The sequence below is a fragment of the Selaginella moellendorffii genome, unplaced genomic scaffold (genome assembly GCF_000143415.4).
Source record: "Selaginella moellendorffii unplaced genomic scaffold, v1.0 SELMOscaffold_24, whole genome shotgun sequence".
Classification (NCBI taxonomy): Eukaryota; Viridiplantae; Streptophyta; class Lycopodiopsida; order Selaginellales; family Selaginellaceae; genus Selaginella; species Selaginella moellendorffii.
The window spans coordinates 811,510-828,946 of NW_003314285.1; the positions used below are offsets into that span (position 1 = coordinate 811,510).

The 17,437-nt window shown below is 44.2% G+C and overlaps 6 protein-coding genes across 11 annotated transcripts; 3 read left to right on the forward strand and 3 right to left on the reverse strand.

The window, feature by feature from the left end:
• Positions 1-1,747: 1,747 nt before the first annotated feature.
• Positions 1,748-3,389, forward strand: LOC9657418. Its single transcript, XM_024679279.1, has 6 exons — positions 1,748-1,883; positions 1,965-2,199; positions 2,285-2,359; positions 2,419-2,766; positions 2,815-3,012; positions 3,075-3,389. The coding sequence occupies exons 1-6, from the start codon at positions 1,870-1,872 to the stop codon at positions 3,216-3,218; spliced, it is 1,014 nt and encodes a 337-aa protein (XP_024535047.1). The 5' UTR covers positions 1,748-1,869; the 3' UTR covers positions 3,219-3,389.
• LOC9657419 lies at positions 3,247-5,041 on the reverse strand. Of its 2 annotated transcripts, XM_024679278.1 has the most exons (5): positions 4,910-5,041; positions 4,203-4,859; positions 3,956-4,099; positions 3,652-3,891; positions 3,247-3,577 (listed from the first exon to the last, which is right to left on the reverse strand). In XM_024679278.1, exons 2-5 carry the CDS (start codon positions 4,676-4,678, stop codon positions 3,373-3,375), a joined length of 1,065 nt encoding a protein of 354 aa, XP_024535046.1. In that variant the 5' UTR covers positions 4,679-4,859; positions 4,910-5,041; the 3' UTR covers positions 3,247-3,372. The 2 variants fall into 2 exon arrangements, with proteins under 2 accessions (XP_024535046.1, XP_024535045.1); XM_024679277.1 differs by lacking the exon at positions 4,910-5,041 and having other exon boundaries at positions 4,203-4,882.
• On the reverse strand, positions 4,940-7,021 carry LOC112340413 (pentatricopeptide repeat-containing protein At1g09900-like). Its single transcript, XM_024679276.1, has 2 exons — positions 5,142-7,021; positions 4,940-5,071 (listed from the first exon to the last, which is right to left on the reverse strand). Exon 1 carries the CDS (start codon positions 6,966-6,968, stop codon positions 5,178-5,180), a length of 1,791 nt encoding a protein of 596 aa, XP_024535044.1. The 5' UTR covers positions 6,969-7,021; the 3' UTR covers positions 4,940-5,071; positions 5,142-5,177.
• Positions 7,022-7,224: 203 nt separating this feature from the next.
• On the forward strand, positions 7,225-9,725 carry LOC9658356 (nicotinate phosphoribosyltransferase 2). Its single transcript, XM_024679255.1, has 14 exons — positions 7,225-7,332; positions 7,387-7,534; positions 7,585-7,704; positions 7,755-7,889; positions 7,958-8,019; positions 8,069-8,144; positions 8,222-8,317; positions 8,397-8,507; positions 8,551-8,609; positions 8,699-8,873; positions 8,953-9,186; positions 9,249-9,354; positions 9,407-9,510; positions 9,565-9,725. The coding sequence occupies exons 1-14, from the start codon at positions 7,247-7,249 to the stop codon at positions 9,640-9,642; spliced, it is 1,590 nt and encodes a 529-aa protein (XP_024535023.1). The 5' UTR covers positions 7,225-7,246; the 3' UTR covers positions 9,643-9,725.
• A 9-nt stretch (positions 9,726-9,734) lies between these two features.
• LOC112347809 (glycerophosphodiester phosphodiesterase GDPD4-like) lies at positions 9,735-11,255 on the forward strand. 2 transcript variants are annotated; one of them, XM_024679256.1, is made up of 9 exons: positions 9,735-9,889; positions 9,944-10,030; positions 10,109-10,206; positions 10,276-10,336; positions 10,389-10,475; positions 10,526-10,618; positions 10,675-10,761; positions 10,823-10,941; positions 10,996-11,255. In XM_024679256.1, exons 1-9 carry the CDS (start codon positions 9,752-9,754, stop codon positions 11,144-11,146), a joined length of 921 nt encoding a protein of 306 aa, XP_024535024.1. In that variant the 5' UTR covers positions 9,735-9,751; the 3' UTR covers positions 11,147-11,255. The 2 variants fall into 2 exon arrangements, with proteins under 2 accessions (XP_024535024.1, XP_024535025.1); XM_024679257.1 differs by having other exon boundaries at positions 10,395-10,475.
• On the reverse strand, positions 11,210-14,479 carry LOC9657420. Of its 4 annotated transcripts, none has more exons than XM_024679253.1 (13): positions 13,907-14,479; positions 13,727-13,847; positions 13,525-13,671; positions 13,427-13,473; positions 13,253-13,375; positions 13,040-13,187; positions 12,924-12,953; positions 12,758-12,866; positions 12,549-12,692; positions 12,111-12,500; positions 11,874-12,054; positions 11,697-11,818; positions 11,210-11,641 (listed from the first exon to the last, which is right to left on the reverse strand). In XM_024679253.1, the coding sequence occupies exons 1-13, from the start codon at positions 14,144-14,146 to the stop codon at positions 11,398-11,400; spliced, it is 2,046 nt and encodes a 681-aa protein (XP_024535021.1). In that variant the 5' UTR covers positions 14,147-14,479; the 3' UTR covers positions 11,210-11,397. The 4 variants fall into 4 exon arrangements, with proteins under 4 accessions (XP_024535021.1, XP_024535022.1, XP_024535019.1 ...); XM_024679254.1 differs by having other exon boundaries at positions 13,079-13,187; positions 13,907-14,477; XM_024679251.1 differs by having other exon boundaries at positions 12,758-12,953; positions 13,907-14,478.
• Between the last annotated feature and the right edge of the window lie 2,958 nt (positions 14,480-17,437).

Sequence of the window (17,437 nt, forward strand, 5' to 3'; positions counted from 1 at the left end):
CTAGGCCTTCAGGTGGTTATGACTCATGGTTTTTCTTTGCAATTCAGTGATGAGGAGCATGGATGCGGTACTTCGGATTGAAAGACCTTGGTGATGAATTACGAGATTGGATTATCCATTTATCCGATAAGCAGACAGGATTTATGGCGGAAATTTTGGATTGGCTTGCGGGCACTGGGATTGGGACAGAAAGGCCGAGCTGGCTAAGTGAGTACTTCATCCACAGGCTGCAGACGACCGATCTCAAGACCATTTTGCCGAATGTCAGAGCATATAGTCGTAAGCTGACTGTGTCTTGAAGTAGTGTGACAGGGTATACAGGTTCTACGACAAAGTTGATAGTCCCTCTTGTGTTTACCGTTCCTTTATAGTGTGCTTACTTGCGAATCTTGGGGTATGCATCCATCTTTATCTGTTTGAAATGTCCTTGGTTGCAGGTGTCGTATGATTCGCTTTGACAAGAGATGCAAGACACGGTCCATGAGCTACGTCTGCATGGCCAGCTTATGAAAAGTACGCGGGGAAATTCTTCTAGAGTGCACGAATGTGTTTTCTTCAGGCGCGTCTACAAGGGTATATTGCCTGTAGCTGAGGTAAATGCTATGGGAAATCAAGCAGTTCCTTGGTTTTAGAGCACTTCTCGTTCAAGGTGTTACGAGACAGCTTTTCATGGGGTCGAGCAAATGAGGCAGATACCACCCCCCATACGAGCATCGTCTGAAGAATGAGTTCTACAAGTCTGTGACTTGGATCTGTTTCTATTACGTGACATGAATGTGTTTGCAGGTCAATATGCTCCTTGCTCGAACCTGGCATCTACCAATGTGGGACCTTGTTGGTGTCAGATGCTTCGTTGATTAGTATTTGGCATGGTATTTTGGGACCACAAAACGTTTGCATCTTGAAAAGTAGATAAAATTAAATGTGTTTTCCTACTTGTTTTAGGCTACTTGTACTATCTAGATTCAGGCAAAACGCCCAGTATTGGCCCCTGTTTTCTGAACCACTCAAGGTTTATGTTATGATTGATATATCGGGGATTTGTGAGATAACATGACGGGACGGAATTGGTTGTCGTTACATTTTCTTCCGACTTCGAAACATCAACGGATTATCCAGATGGTTTCATTGTTCGTCATGCCAGTGGAAAAACATAAAGGTGCCCAACTCCACAGCAGATTCCCAAACAAGGGGAAACGGAGAAGAGAAGTTCAAGAGGAACAACCACAGGGAAACGAAGCAACTTGATATCTTGTTGTCATTCTAGAGAACATTCGCTCTTGGAAATATATAATCTCAAAAGAAAAACTATCACAAGTTCGCAGTTTTGCTGTTTGGATGTCGATCTAATGTGGGAGCCTTTTGTGACATATGAATCTGTATCGCAATTTCCGCTTACATCCCACCACTCCACCACTCCAACTTTTGTCAATGAGGGTGTTACACGGCACACCACATGTCGCCCCGGCTCGTGTTGTACGGCTACGATGAAGTGACTCTAACGGTTGTGATCTTTGCGATGAATCGACGGTTTTGATTTTTGCTTGAATCCAGCGGTTGTCGATCGAATCGATGGATTGGACCTACGGCTTAATCGACGGTTGTGCTTTTCTTGTGCCCGTCACGCTCGTCACCGCCCATCTTTTCTTTCTCTCATGCCTCTGTTGATCTCGCCGCTCTTTCCTTCCGTACAGCGATCACTCCAATATATTGTGCCTGCTATTAGGGTTTATGGGATGACCGAATGCGGTAGCGCGAGCGCGAGTGCGATCCAGGAGGGATCGCTTCCGAAATTCCGTGTCGCGATCGGTTAGAGCTCCGGCTGGAGGATTTTTCTTGAGAGATTGCAAGGGTTTGCGAGCAGCGCCAATGCCAGTTCCGAGGTATTGACGTTCTTCCTGTGAAATGTCGGGGGTTTCTTCTTCCTCTCCACCTCCAGCGACGATTGAATTGTCCTGTTTTAGGCGATCGGAGCTATATTACGCGTCGGATTCGCCGTCGCCCACTCCCAATGCCGCTGGCAGCGACGACTCCCCTGTTTCCGTGGCAGGGAACTCGCAATTCCTCTCCAGCAGCGACTGTAGCAGCAATGGGGAGTGCTGCTCGTCTGGAATGGCGCCGTGGAAGCTTGACGAGGTGGATCCACTAGGGGGGCGCAGCACCGACAAGGAGATGATTCCAATGACGCAGATATTCATGGTTTGTGGACCCTGGATCGACGAGCCCGCAAAAACATGGAGAGAAAAAAATTAAATTCCTCGCGCTCTCTCTCTCTGTTTTGTAGGATCGGGCCGGCAACGACCATCGTGGTTTCACGCATCGTGGACGCCTGGTGTATACTCGAGCTCCAGCGCAAAAGGTAGAAATCAATCCCGCAATCCAGATCTTTGCTAACTGTTTCCTAGAACCAAACGACAGGCGCTAAATTGTCCGGCGAAATTGAAGAAGAACAAGCAGCTAAACGCGGAAGAGGTGCTCCAGCCGAAGCCGATCGAGCAGAGTGTGAGAGATGAGCCGGATCTATCGATGAAGCTCAACAAGGTGGAACTCCTAAAGCTCCAGAGCCAGGTGGAGGAGCTCAAGCTAAAGGTACGAGACAAGGAGGGATTGCTCCAATCCATCAAGCAGTCGGCGCAGTCGGACATCAAACTCCTGGAAGAGGCCGAGATCTCGGATCTTCGGAACAAGGTCGACTTCCTCCACACGGAATTGCTAAGGAGGGATTTTCTCCTGCATTCGCTCCAGCACCAACTCTCCGAGAAACACGTAAGTCATAGATTCTCTGTTTTTGTTCTTACCTTCTCTCTCTTATAGGTGGAGATGGGAAACATGAAACTCTTGATCCAGGGGTTGCAGAACGAGTTGGCAAAACGAGAACACAAGCACTCGCAGATGGAAAGCGACATGGATGATCTCCGGTTTGAGGTAGCAGCGCTCAGATATGAGAACCAAATAGCGGGAAGTCCACATTTTGTGCCACAACCGGATCAGATGATGATCATGAGCTGCGAGGTAAGATCGTCAATCAAAGCTTTAGTTCCGAGTGATCGATGCAAGCTTTCATGGATGAACAGAGCATGGAAGAAACGAGAGACAGATACCTTGCGGCTGTCTTGGCAGCGAAAAACAAACCCGCAGAGGAATCAATAGCGCTAGCTGCCGAATTGAGACACCAGTTGCGAGGCTTTGTCACGCTGCCACACGTATTTCACGAATGAAAGGTGACGCCTTCCTCCTTTGTTTGAGTTGCCCGAGGTAAGCTCGTACTTTGTTAAGATTTTTCTTTCTTTTCTTGACACCACTGAGAATGCTTTGCAGCGACGGGAAGAGCAAAGCAAATCACGGAACCAGTTTTCTAGTTTCGGAAAAGAATCAAAGAATTGTCGACATCTCGATCGCCTCAGTGGGAACTGGAGTAACGCTTCCACCACAAACGTCCCTTTGCAACTGTGCGTGGGTCTGGGTGAGACTGGAGACGTCGTCTTGGAGCGCTTTTAGCTCTTGCAGGGCGCTCCTCGCGTCCTCTTTCGTTACTAACACCAGTCTCTCCATGGGATTGCGCTCGAAGTGGGATGACCTGTAAGAAAAATTCCCTGATGTTACTGAAAGCAGTAAAAAGAAAAGCTTGAAACGGTGAAAAGCTAAAGTAACCTGGATCGTTCGGACAATCTGTTTAGATCGTTAGCGAAATTTCGGAAGTACTCCTCCTCGTTGCAAATGACGTTGTAGATAACTTCCCAGTTGCGAGCCCAGAAGTAATAAAACACTGCCCCTGCTACAGCGAGCGAGAGAAAGGCCCGACCTCTGGGATTGCAGTAAGTCTTGGCCGCCAAAGTCACCACCGAGAGAAGGAAAAGGAAAAACGACATGATCCCACCGATTCGAATCTGTCTGCTCCACAAAACACGGTCGAGTTGAATGACACGCGCAAGAGATGAAAGTTTAAAGAGCTTACCGGAACTCGTTCCATTGAGACATGATGTTTCGGAGCTGGAAAGCAAACCAGAAAAAGATCAGCGAGTATAGAGGAAGCATACAGATGGTGACAATGGCAAACGCCTTCTGGTGGACAACGCAGTCTTGCAGGTCAGGACAGTACCTGCGATTAAACAAGCGGCGCCAAGCAAGCATTAGAAAAGTATGAAACAGAAAAAAAAGAAAAAGAAAAAGAAAAAAAAAAGGAAAAAAAAAAGGAGACTTACTTGACGGCACCCTTAGCGGACGCAAAAGTCGAGATGACGATCGTAGGGGAGAGCAGAACGACGAGAGGAAGGACAGTGAGCTTGAGACGGTCTTGCCTGAGCACACGCATTTTCCTGATGGTCACCAAATAGAGCTGCCCCATTCGAACGGTGAGGCAATTGAGCCAGAGAGCAAACCCAAAGCAAGCCTGGAGCCAAAACGTCCACAGCGAGCATATGTTGAATGGTCTCTTGTTCACCCGCGGGAAGTGCTTCATAACGACGACAGTGGCTAGCACCCAAATCAATCCCCCGACCGAGCTCAGCGAAGTTAGCCACACACCCCTGGCATGTATCGGCTTGTAGTCCCTGCGCCTAATCAGTATCGTGTTCCCAGCTATGTGTATCACACAGCCTACCGCTATGACGCTCACCACTACATAATCCCACACGGTGGGCTCCTGCCCATCGCTGTGGCATCCTCCTCCTTTCTCCATTTCCTCCGCTCCGCTATCATGCTACTCTACCGCTACTCTACACCTGTGATGTCTTCCCTGTGAATCCTGAGAACTTTGCAGCCGCTCTGACTTACAGGGCTAAATCTTCTATGCTCTGACTTGTTCGTCGACCTCCCAGCTCCCAGCTCCCAGCTCCCAGCTGCAAAAGCTCCAAGCTCTCCTGTAGAGAAAACAGCGCGGCTTAGGGCGGTGAAAGAGCATTTTGCTTACGAGTCTTGACCGTGCCTGGGACTGTTCAAACGTTGACTCGATGAACTTGTGGCGAGCGCGTTTTTCACTACGCTGCTTCAAACTGGGTCGGGCACTGTCGGGCTCGGGCGACGACTTTTTGTATCAACTTCCTGTTTGTCCACGTTTGCCGCGAACACCCGTCTGACAAATTTCCATCCGTGCGAGTGCAACTGTTAAGAACAATCTGCTTGGAAGTTGCATCCTGCCTTACCTTATGCCGACGAGTGAGAATTGAAAAGTAGAAAGCTTACTTGTCTCCTTGTGGATCGACATGCTTCCTCAAGCATGTGTCGTGTACCTTTTGGTCGTATATCGCAGCGTCGTTCTTGGATATCTTCAAGGTGGTGTACGAGACGCGATCCGGGAAGCATCCGCTGTCCACCATCATCTGGAAAATCCCTCGAGCCTCCTCCTCCCGCTGCTCCCTGCAGAAGGACTTGATGATGGAATTGTAGGTGATGACGTTTGGCTTGAAGTCGGCTTGAATCATCTGGTGGAGCAGCTTCACGGCGGTGTCGGGCTGTTGCGCCTTGCAGAAGGCTCCGATCAGAGTGTTGTAAGTAACGTTGCTGGGAATGGATCCCCTCTGGCACATCGACTTAAAGAGCTGGTGAGCCTCATGCAAGTCCCCGGCCTTGCAAAACTTGTGAATCACAACGTTCATGGTTTTGGTGTCGAGGATGTAGCCACTTCCCAGCATCCGTCCCAGGAGCTCGAGGCTGTCATAGGTTCTCCCGGCACTTGCAAACGCCACAACCAGGATTTTGTAGCTCACGTCGTCGGTCTTGCATCCCTGGCTATACATCGATAGCAGCACCTGGTAAGCCTCGTCTAGCCTGCTGTTCTTGCACAGCATCAGCAGCACTGTCCGGTAGTTCACCTGGTTCGGCCGAGTTCCTTCCTGGATCATCTTCTCCAGGAGACTTAAAGCCTCGGTCGTTCTGTCACCCTCGGCGGTGGAAAGTGCGGTGAAGAGGCTGTTGTAAGTGACGACGTTCCTCTTCTCCAGCGCGTTGAGCAGCCTGTAAGCCTCGTCGATGCTATTGTTCTTACAGAAGATATCCAAGATCATCGTGTAAGTTATGACATCCGCCCGGCACCCCCGCTGAGACATCTCCTTGAGCAGCATCAAGACCTCGTCCAGCCTCTCCAGCTTGCGAAACCCATCGATGAGCGCATTGTAAGTTACCACGTTTGGAGAGCACCCCTTCTTCACCATCTCCGTCACCAGCCCATACGCTTCATGAGGCTGGCCCGACTTGCAAAGAGCGTCCACGAGAATGCTGTAAGTGTAGACGTTTGGAGCACAGTCCTCTCCAATCCTTCTAAAGTGTAGCAAAGCTTGCGAGACTTTCCCTGCGGTGCACAGGCCCCGGATGATGGTCGTGTGGATCACCACGTTGGGACGAACTCCATTGCTTTTCATCTCGTCCAGCAACTCTAGAGCTTGCTGGAACTCTCCGGCCTTGCAAAATCCTTGCATGAGGATGCCATAGCTGACCTCGTTCACTGCGTAGCTCCCCAGCAGCCTGTGCCTGTAAAACTCATACCCATGGCGATGCCTCTTAGAATCCACGAAGATCTGGAGCATACCATTGCAAGCGTAGACGCTGTGGTGGTAGGACGGCAGCGATTCTGCCCAGTCGAAGAACACCACCGCCAAGTCGGGATTATCGATCCTCTCCAGCACTCTCCACGCAATCTCCCGAGACAGGCAGCGGACGTGAAGCGCGAGGCTGGATTTCGCGTGCTCGGGGCAGGGCGCGCTGGCGAGAATGCTGAGAATCACCCTTGCCGCGATGAGCGCCTCGATCTGGCGGCTGTTCCGGCCGGGCGAGGACGCGGCGATGGCAGCACTGGCGGCATTGGCACGGGATTCTTGCTCCGCCGAGGGCATGACGCTGCGATGATCCGCTTCCTTGTGCTGCCAGAGCCAGAATCTCGACAAGAAGCTGGGCGCTGGCGGCATGCCGGGGAAATTGTAATGGTACCTGGAAGAGGAAGGCGCTCCATAGATCGCAGAAGAACACAATGCCATAGCTAGGGTTTTAGAGCGCGAATTTGAAAACTCTCCAGATTCCAATCCATAGGCAATTAATCCAAATCGATTCGATTAATTCAATCCAACTCGCGCAACTGTGATTGTTCTTGTGAAATTCGATCACAGTGGAGTGGTCGATCAAAGAAAAGAAGTGCTTTCTACGTGGCTGGCACTTGTCAAGGAATCGATCAACACGCACGGATCATATAAATTCTACCATGGAGTAGAAATTTATTAGGGTTTTGGACAAAATGATAGCTCGGCCCACGAATCCAATGGTTTCCTCTTTGCTCAATGAGATGTACCACGTAACTACAGCGTACGCGTACTGGAAGGCTGGCAAGCACCTCGATCGCGCAGTGTAATCCAATTTCGATCCTTTTCTCTCGCCGATTCGGTTCGTTTCTTCTTCCAGCTTTGATCTGTGCCACTGCAAGCCTCCATTCGGGGGCGAATTCACAGTCTTCGCGGGGCTGGAGGAATGCCTTCGTTTCGTTGCCAATTTCGGGTTTGAGGACTCTGGGATCGATTACTTGCGGAGTGTCATGCCTTCTTATGTGGAGGTAGTGTAAGTTTTCTCGATCGCGTAGAGATCCTCTAGTGAATTTTCCAGGAAGAGTTCTTCGGGAGCTTGAAAGAGCTCGACTGCTCGCGAGTGATCATCCATGCGATTCCAGAGGGAACAGTGGTTTTTCCGCGGGTTCCATTGATACGAATCGAGGGGCCTCTTTGGGTAAAACGAAAAAGGCCTCATTTTTCTTCGTAGTGATCTTGGTCTTGCAGGTGGTGCAATTGCTCGAGACAACTTTCTTGGCGCTTGTGAATTACGCATCTCTCGTCGCTACAAATGCCGCAAGATACAGGCTCGTTGCCGGAAGCTCCAAAGTTTTGCTTGAATTTGGCCTTCGTCGAGCCCAAGTAGCTAAAGTTTTCCAGAGCTTTCACAGAGAACTCGATCTAAACTTTTGGTTTCTTCTAAATTCCAGGGCCCAGATGGTAGCATCAGTGCATCGAAGTACTGCTACTTGGGTGGCTTTGACTTCACAAGGTGGTCCAGCTTTCACGAATTTTCTTCTAGAAATTCTGTCTCTTTACAGTAATCTCGAGGCTGGACGGCTTTTTGGAGTACCAGTGGGTGGAACACATTCGCATGCTTTCGTGAGCTCATTCATGGTAAAAATCTCATCCTCCGATATTCACATGTTTTTTATTTTTTTTTTCTGTTTCCATGGTTTTGATTTTAATAACAGGGCCTTGATGAGATTGCGTTGTCTCGCACTTCTGAAAATACAAAATTTTGCAAAGACTTTGGCACGAGGATACAGCATTGGCTTAGCAAACTCAAGGCAAAGTTTTATTCTTTTTTCTCTGTTTATTTGTTATATTTTTGTCTTCATTTTTGTTTTGTTTTTCTTTTTTTTTCAGGCCGTGGAATCTCTTCATGTAAAAGAGACCAACGAGAGCGAACTCGCGGCATTTGGATCGTATGCATTGGCATTTCCGGAGGGATTTCTTGCCCTCGTCGATACATACGACGTAAATACATACATCTTAAGATGGTTTTGACCTTTATTTTCAGGTGATGAAAAGTGGCGTTCCAAACTTTTGTGCAGTTGCATTGGCACTCCATAGCCTGGGGTAAGCTTTTCATTGCTAAACTCTGAAAATTATCATTCCTTCAAAGCTAATTCGTACATGCTTAACATAAACTTTGGTATTAATCTCAGATACAAGGCCCGTGGCATACGCTTGGATTCTGGAGACCTGTCGTACCTCTCAAAGCAAGCCAGGGCTTTCTTTCGCAACGTCGAGGAAGAACTCAACATCTCAGGCTTTGGAAACACAACGATAATCGCGAGCAATGATATAAACGAGGACACCATCGACGCTTTGACAAAGCAGGCAAGCAGCAGCGTTTCAAAGATCACAAAATACCTCGTTGAATCAGCGATTGATTTGATTCCTCAAAATTTGCGTCCAGGCTGACGAGATCAATGGGTTTGGGATTGGAACTCAGCTGGTGACGTGCTACAAGCAGCCAGCGCTGGGTTGCATTTACAAGCTCGTGGAAGTAAATGGCCACTCCCGGATCAAAATCTCCGAGGACGTGGCCAAAGTCACCATTCCTTGCAAGAAACAGTGCTACAGGCTTTACGGCGAGCAAGGCTTTGCTTTGGTAGATTTGATGCAAAAGGACGAGGAGCCGGCTCCTCAAGTAAGTTGTTTTCTCCCAAATCGGAGAGATTCTAACAAGGAGAGTGATGTCTCCTCTCTCAGGTTGACGAACCAGTTCTTTGCCGGCATCCATTCAATCTCAACAAAGTTTACGTGGTTCCAAAACGAGTGGAGCCTCTGCTCCAGTGCTACTGGAAGGGATCACTAGGCAAGTTGGTAAAAATCCATCGTTTTCCTCAAGTTTTTCTTCAAATTTACAGAAAAAGAATTGCCATCGCTCAAAGAAACGCGAGAGTACTGTCGCCAGCAGCTGGCTGCAATGCGTCCGGATCATATGCGAATTCGTAGTCCAACATCTTACAAGGTTTGAGAAGAATTCTTTCTCTCTCTCTGAGCTCTAAATATTTATCACGAACAGGTGAGTGTGAGCGCCCAGCTCTACGATGACTTCCACACAGCCTTGTTCAACGAAGGTCCTGTCAAAGAGCTAAGATAGCAATGTCTCTTGGTTAATTGTTTTTTTCGCGAAAAACCTTGTGTACCATTTTTTTTTCCGATATAACATGAAAGCTACCGGCCATTGCTTCGTACTTTTCCTAGGGTAGATGGATCCGAGATGGAGGAGGAGGAAGAAGAGTGTTGTTGGATCCAAGTTTGGGTTTCGTGGTTTTGTCTATCTGCTGTTGGGCCTGGGATTGATGGCGCTGCTGCCGATCTTCTTCTTCTACAGCCGCTTGAATCAAGTAAGGAAGTTTGTGACAAAATGTAGATGAAAACTTTGTTTCGTTTTGCTATAGGAAGGATCGAAAGAATGCGAATGGATAGAGAAGCCTCCGCTAGTTTGTGCTCACGGTGGTGACACCTCAAGAGCTCCTCCTAACACTGTAAGAATTTCTTTTCTCACTTCATCTGGATCTATTGTTCCATTTCTTCTTTTCATCTATGACTTTATTTTCTTACAGCTTGTAGCTTACAAGCTTGCTCTAGATGCTGGAGTTGATTGCATGGAGATTGACTCATCGCAGACCAAAGATGGAGTTTTGGTGGCCTTGCACGACAGGTAAGCTTTCATCTAATGCTTTGCATCTTAAAAAAAAACCATTTTTTCTTTTGTTTTGGTCATTTTCAGAGAGCTGAACGACATGGCTAATACTTCTGGCCTTCGTGTTGGTGATCTCACCTTTGAACAGGTGCAAATATTGTTTCTTCGATTGGAAAGCTTTGTTCTTAAACTATTTCTAGTTCCAGATTCAAGAGCTCAATGCTGCTCGTGGCTTTCCTGACGAGTTTCAAGGCCAAAAAGTCCCAAGCCTCGAGAACGCATTAAGAGTGAGTAATTCTCTTGTTCACTTTTGTTTTCTAGCCTCACCTTCGTGCAGTATGTTTCCAGATTCCTCAAACATGTCGTAGTCGATGTCAAAGTTGGGCCGTCGCTGCGTGCAAAAGATCTTGCAGCTGAAATCAAGTCCACGGTATTACAAGTTTCAATTTAAGCTGGTGCTTTTCTTATAAAAACACCTCTAAACAGGTGGATAGAACTCACTGCAGGAATTGCATCGTCTGGTCAAAGGTAGACGACGTTGTTCGTTCCTACAAACGTGAATCACAAGCATGGGTGAGACTAAACTCCATAAGAAGAAAAAACTTGGAAATCACTCTGCTTGTTACTGTTTCAGGCAGGCTACATTGTCATGGACACCCAAAAGATGAGAAAACCTCTGAGGATAAGCTCCGCTACCGTTGTTGGAGTTTTCCATGGGCTCATCGACAAAAGAATGGTTTCTACAATTCACAAGTGCATATAGTCTCTCTTGAAAGTTACCATTTTCTGAAGTTTCCATTTTCGCAGGGCCGACAAAGTGGTTTATGCCTGGACTGTGAACGAAGAAGCCGATATGCTGAAAATGCTTCATCATGCTGTGGATTGTATCATCACTAGCCAACCACGTTTACTCCAACAAGTCATGGAGCGAGAAAGATCAAGCTGCCAATTCATCTAAGATCAATAGCTCGTTTACTTCGATTTTTTTTCATGGCCAAAGAAAGAAGAGAACGAAAGAATGTATCGAAAACCAAAACGATTCGTTTGTACTTCTTAGCTATTGTACAGATGGTCAATCAATCTCTGTGTATCTGTGTGTCTGCGTGTGTCTGCGAACACAACTAAAAGCTAGATAGCACTGGTTAGAACAAAGTAAGTTTTGCGACTCCACCAACAAACCGAGAGAAGCGAGCGAGAGGAGAGTTTTCTTCACATAGTGATCTCCTCCAAGTCGGATGCCGATGGGTCGACTTGGTTGCTCCCGTCCGCGCCTTCCGGGAGCTCCGTGTCTGTAATCTCTTCGTCGTTGTCAGTGTTGGCTTCCTCGGCATCGCTGCCACCACCTCTCCCAAACTCCGGGTGGTGGTGCTCTCGAGTCACCTTCGTGAGCTCCTCCTCCATGGGACCTTCCGAGGCCATTTCGTCCATGTCCATGGCACAAGGCTTGACGTTCCTAGAAACGCAAACGCGATGACAATGTGTGTCTCACCAGAAGCTTAGAACTGTACCTTGGCTGGTTTAGATTTAGAGTGTGGTTTTGTGGGATGGTCGATCCCTTTGACGTAGGCGCCATGTATCTATACCACGACCTCAGGGTCTTGGCACTGATGTTTTGGTGACAGAACCACACCTGGGAGAAAAAGAAAGATGTTTTGAGAGCTTAAAGCTTTTATAGAAAGACTTACATTCGAACGAGGCTTGCTGATTGGCGTTAGAAACAATCGCCGCGGCTCGTCCTCGATGGGCTTGGATGGCAAATGCATGTAGTACTTATCCAGGCATTCGACGACGTCCAGTTCGAAGGAACGGACGATTTCTCGGAAAACTTCTTTGTTTTTGAACTTCATTGCCCGGCGTTCGTCGTATCTGCACAAGTCAGTGAACGTCACTACGATGAAAACATAGCAGACGATACTACTTACTCCCAGAAAATGTTTCCTTTCTCGTCAGAACTCCGGCGAAACTCAAGGTCGGTGGTGTCATAGAGCTCCATATAGCCAAATATTCGAAATCTGTGAATGAGGTAGTAGCAAAGCCGCCTGGCCAGACCATGAGCATGCGTCGTCTGATTGGCAGGATGATGCAATATGTCCTCTTCAGATGCAGGGCCCCTGTCGTTTACTCTCCTCTTCTTTGCACTACCTCCGTGAATGATGCTGTATTTCATGGCCTCTAAACATGCTAGCCGAGCCTTCTCGAAGATGATATCCTTGCTTGCATCAACAGTAGGCCCGTCGTACTTGCCTTGCAAATAGAGTGATCTGTAGTGAGAGCGCAATATCCGAACAAAAGCCCGAAACATACTCTTCAAACTGCCCAAGAAAACCACGATTGTCTAGGAACAAGAGCAATGAAGCTACCTTTCAGAAGGAAACAAACTCCCGTTGCGTTTCTTTACCATGAGAAAGAATTTGACCAGGCTATCAGCAAACTCGTTCAACGGCATATCTTCTATCTGCTTTTCTGGCAAACCTTGCTCTTTTCGCCATTCCATGTAGTGGCGCCTGCAAAAAAGAAAAAAAGGAAAAAGCGCTCTAAACACCACGCGGAAAGAAGAAAATGAACTAACCTGGCCCATGTCATTACACCAGAGTTTACTTCCTCGGAGTTTTCCACTTTACGTTTGTCGCCAACAAAATTGAGCATTTCCGAGCCCAATGGACTGCATGCAGCAGATTCTAAAGGCCCAGGTGTTAAAAGCGCGTCATCCTTCCTATCAGCCATATGACTCTCACCAATAATCCCTTCCTCTTTCTTGTCGGAAACTGCAAAAGTATAAGAAGTATATGAGTCCCGGACGATTGCAAACAGTTTAGTTGAGAGCAACCAAGCAAAACTTTCGACATACGACCTGAATGCACACTTGTATACGACTTCTCCTGGTATCTACCTTCTACTTTGGTGGTCCTCCCATAGCGATTAGCTGCCGCAAGCTTCAAAGCCGATGAACGAGTAGAATTTACTCTTCCTTCGCTACAGTTGATAAGTGACCTGGATGGCTTGTTACAAGAAAACTTCTGCGGTTAATAACCAGACCAGCCTCCTAGTAAACTGATCCTCCTACCTGAATAAGCGTCGCCAGAGGAGGAGAAACATCAGGCCGCCAGTTTGTAGCTTTACTCGAGATGAAGTGAACGGAAGTTGGCTTGCCCTGTACAACAGCATCTAGTACTTTGGCACATTTTTCCTGTAAGACGCAACACTCACGTAAACCATTGAAGTAGTCAGCTAGACACACCTTTTCCTCCTTCAAAGCTCTCTCGAGATGAGAAATTTGACCCTTGGCTGCAAAACAACAAGGATAAGCTATTATTCCACGAGGGGAAGCTAATTTACCATGCATAAGTGAGTCAAACAACTCCCAGGCGAGAGTTCCCATCGTATCGTTTGCGCAGCGTCCTTGAGAGAGTTCCAAGTCGAGGGCAACCTCTCTGGCCGCCCCGTGCACATTGATCCAAGTCTTTAAGCGCGCACAGGAAGCACCTACACGAGAGAAAAGTACAGAGAGTTACGTAACACGTAAAATTCAATCGCGCACCTTCTCCTCCCACAGCACTAGCTGGTCCTCCCAGCTCGACTTTAACTTTGCTCGATGAAAACCCATCGTGCAAGCCTTGAAGATACGTGGTAAATCCATCCTTGATGCCAATCGACTCTTTCTGTATCCATGAAGATCACGATCGCGATCAAACAAAAAAGAAAAAGGAAAGAAGCTCACCAGATTATTGAGGTACTCGCAAGTGAAGCTCCCGTGCCAAGTGTTGTAGTGAAAATCCGAGGTAAGGACATGCAAGTGCCCGGAATTGGAAGGATGGATGTAGAACAAGAATGGCATCAGTGCCGCATTGCGTGCGTGTGGAGAAGCCGGATCAAGCTGGCCCTGCGCCTTGTTGCAAACTGCCCTAAAGCCGATGAGAGGGCAAGGCTCGCCATCGTTCTCCATGATGTGATCCTCCATGCCGCTCGCAAAATGCTGCTCCAAATCCCTCACATTCTTGTCCTGGATTCCGATTCACGACAAACCCCACTCTGCGCAATGGCGCTGCGAGCAGCGCCGGGCGGACGATTCTTGAGCGAGGCGAGGAGATTGTGATTGCGATTTCCTAGGCGTGCCGCAGCAATCGGTAGCGACGATCCAGAGCGCCTCAGCACCTCCATCGCTTCTTCTTGTGCTCGAGCCCTAGCGCCAAACGAAAAATACCCAGGTCCCTTGTCATCTCGATCCAACGGCTCTCACAACCCTAATTCCGGAATCGGAAGCCATGGCTGCTGGCCATGGCTAGTCCTTTATCTCCTTTGCCTCGCCTTCGCCGATCCCAGCCGTTGGATCATCTTACTCTTCCGGAAGACCGAATCCCAACCATCCACAATATTATGGTTTCTCATGCAATTAGGTTTTCTTGTAAGTTGTTAAAAGGAATATGTAGTTGCAATAACTCTAAACTTACTAAAAAGAAGTATTTACTCATATGCAAAGGTAAGGTAAAATTATATGTTTTTCATATTTTTTGATTTTCCATTTTTATTTATTTTTGTGTTTATTATTTTTTGTTGTGTTATCTATTATCATGGAATATCTAGCCTTGGTACTCACATGATACATGTAACCCAAATCAATATCATTTAATTATTTTTGTGATGTAATACATTAATAAAATATATATTTAATTATGGAAAAAGTAAATATTCTAAATTATCCCTAATTAATAGCATTTAAAATAAAAAATTATCTAATTTATTGCAGATTTAAAACAATAGTTTAACTATATTACTTAATATATTAATGAATATCATATACTCAGTAAAATTAATTTATATAAGTTATTTAGAACTAAGGGTATTTATGATATGTTTGGCAACTTGCCAACATATGGTGGTTGGTGATGTGTTGTACTGCAAAATAATTAAACATATCTTTTATTAAAGTAGCAAAATAACTAAAAGATATGAACCTTAGTTACATGATTATATATAACTTTAAATTGTAAAATAATTCTTTGCATTATCATGCAATTTTTCTTAATAAACTATTAAATATTAATATTTAATTTATTATAGATTTTAAAAGTAATTTAATTCTATAAATTATTTTAATAATGTTATGAATACCATGTGTATTTATTTAGTAAAATCAGTTTATATAAGTTTTTGAACAACTAGTCTTTAGTATACATGTAAACTTATTTTCTTAATAATATTAATAAAAACTACAATATTAAAACAAATAGATAAACTTATAAATCATAATAAAAATTTATAATATCAAACTTACATTGCACAAATAAAAATAGTAATGTATTTTATATTTATTATACACTTTCTAAACTATATACTAAGCTTAAAATAATTTCAAGCTAAATATAGATTCAATTACTTGATACTAAATGTTTTTTAATTAATAAAATAAAATAATTATCATTAATATACATAGTAGAGTTTATAAATATATGTACGTATACATATATATTACTCTACCTAAGTAACTAATTAATATACTAATTATAATACTAAAGCATATGGATTGTTTATTTGGAACTAAATGTAGTCAATTCATTCTTATATATAAGCAAGGGTTTAAACCTCAATTAATGTATCTATTCCTGGTGGAGGTGAGGGACATTGCAATTTGTCCTTAAAGGGCAAAGCTTTTTAACAATGCTTTGCTCAAGTGTTCGGGATTGTGTTTTTTATTCTTATTTCTTCATTTTTTTTAAAATTTAGATTTGTATTAGCTTTTTGTAAGATTTAAAATTTTAGCTATTGTTGTGCTTAGATTTATTCTTTCTTTTGATCTTCATTACATTTTCTTCTTCCACCATATTACGTCATCATTAATTAAGGAGTATGTCATTTAAGGTTGATAATGCTATTCTATTAGATTGAACTTTTAGTGTTGTAAAGTGTGATTATGTTGGTGTTGCATCCATTTTTGGTGTGTTACTGTCTTCAACTTTTGTGGGATATGATTACACAACTTGTTTTATTCTTGGTGTTTTGCCATTTCTTGTCAATATAAAGTATGATTATGATATCTGACGAGTTATAGATGATGTAGTCTGGTTCTTGGAGAATTTTCCAGGATCAAGTTTATGGGAAGACAATGTGTTTAAGCTTGAGTGAATTCTAGATTGTTTTGCAAAGCTTAATTATTATAAAGATAACTTTGGAAATAAAGTGGAAATTTCATAAAGTATGTATCAATCCTTCAATTTGCCATTTGATCTTTTTTTTTTACCTTTTGCTTTTTTCTAACCTTTTCTCATTTCTCAACCTAAATCACCTTTTTATATTTCTAGTATTTCTTCCTCATTTGTAATGTTTTTTTTTCCTAGCACATTCATCATTTATGACTTTTATTATTCTTATTTTCAATTTAGTGTTGACATGGGTGTTTTATATCCTCCCTATACTAATCTAGATATTATATATATATGTATGAAGCTAAGAATCTTGCTTTTGTTTCATTAGTAACACTTTTGATTAGTTCTAGTGTTAAATAATCCCCTATTCCAAAAGTTAAATCATTTTGCTAAAGTTTTAATTTGAGTGCATATCCTTAATTGTGAGTGCCATTAATAGCCTTTTTTTTATTGTTCTTACTGAGGAGTTTATATGTTTTTTTATGAATGTGGACATTTTTATTGATTCTCCTGTTTTAATTGTTAAGTTATATGTTAAAGAGGTTGAATGGTGTGAATCTTTTCCTTATATTATGATAACCGAAGTATTTTATGATAGAAAGTCATCTATTTTTTAAGCTTTGAGCATATGTTCTTTTTTTTATTTCTCTATTTCTGAATTGCCAACTATTGGAAATTCCTTTTTTAAGGTTTCTTTATCCACTTTTTCTTCTTCTACAATGGTTTTACTTAATTCTTTTTGTTTTTTCCTTTATGCTTTGACATTTCAAATTTTATTTTCTTCAAAGGAGGGGGTAGAAGGGATGGATGGGAGTTTGACCCCAATGATACAATAAAGATGAGTGAATACAATAATGGAGCAAAGACGAATAACATGGATTGTGAAGTGAAGATGAATATAGCAAATTTGAATAAAACATATAGCTCTAATGCAGTGAAATCAAATAGATGTGATAATGGAGTGAAGCCAAATATAGATGGCAGAGTAAGGACAAGTGCAATAAGTCTAAATGGAGCTAATGCTTTAAAAAAAAATTTCCTTCAAGGAGGGGGTAAAGATGTTATGGAAAACAAATGGAGTGAGTTCAATTTTCTATATGCAATGCTAA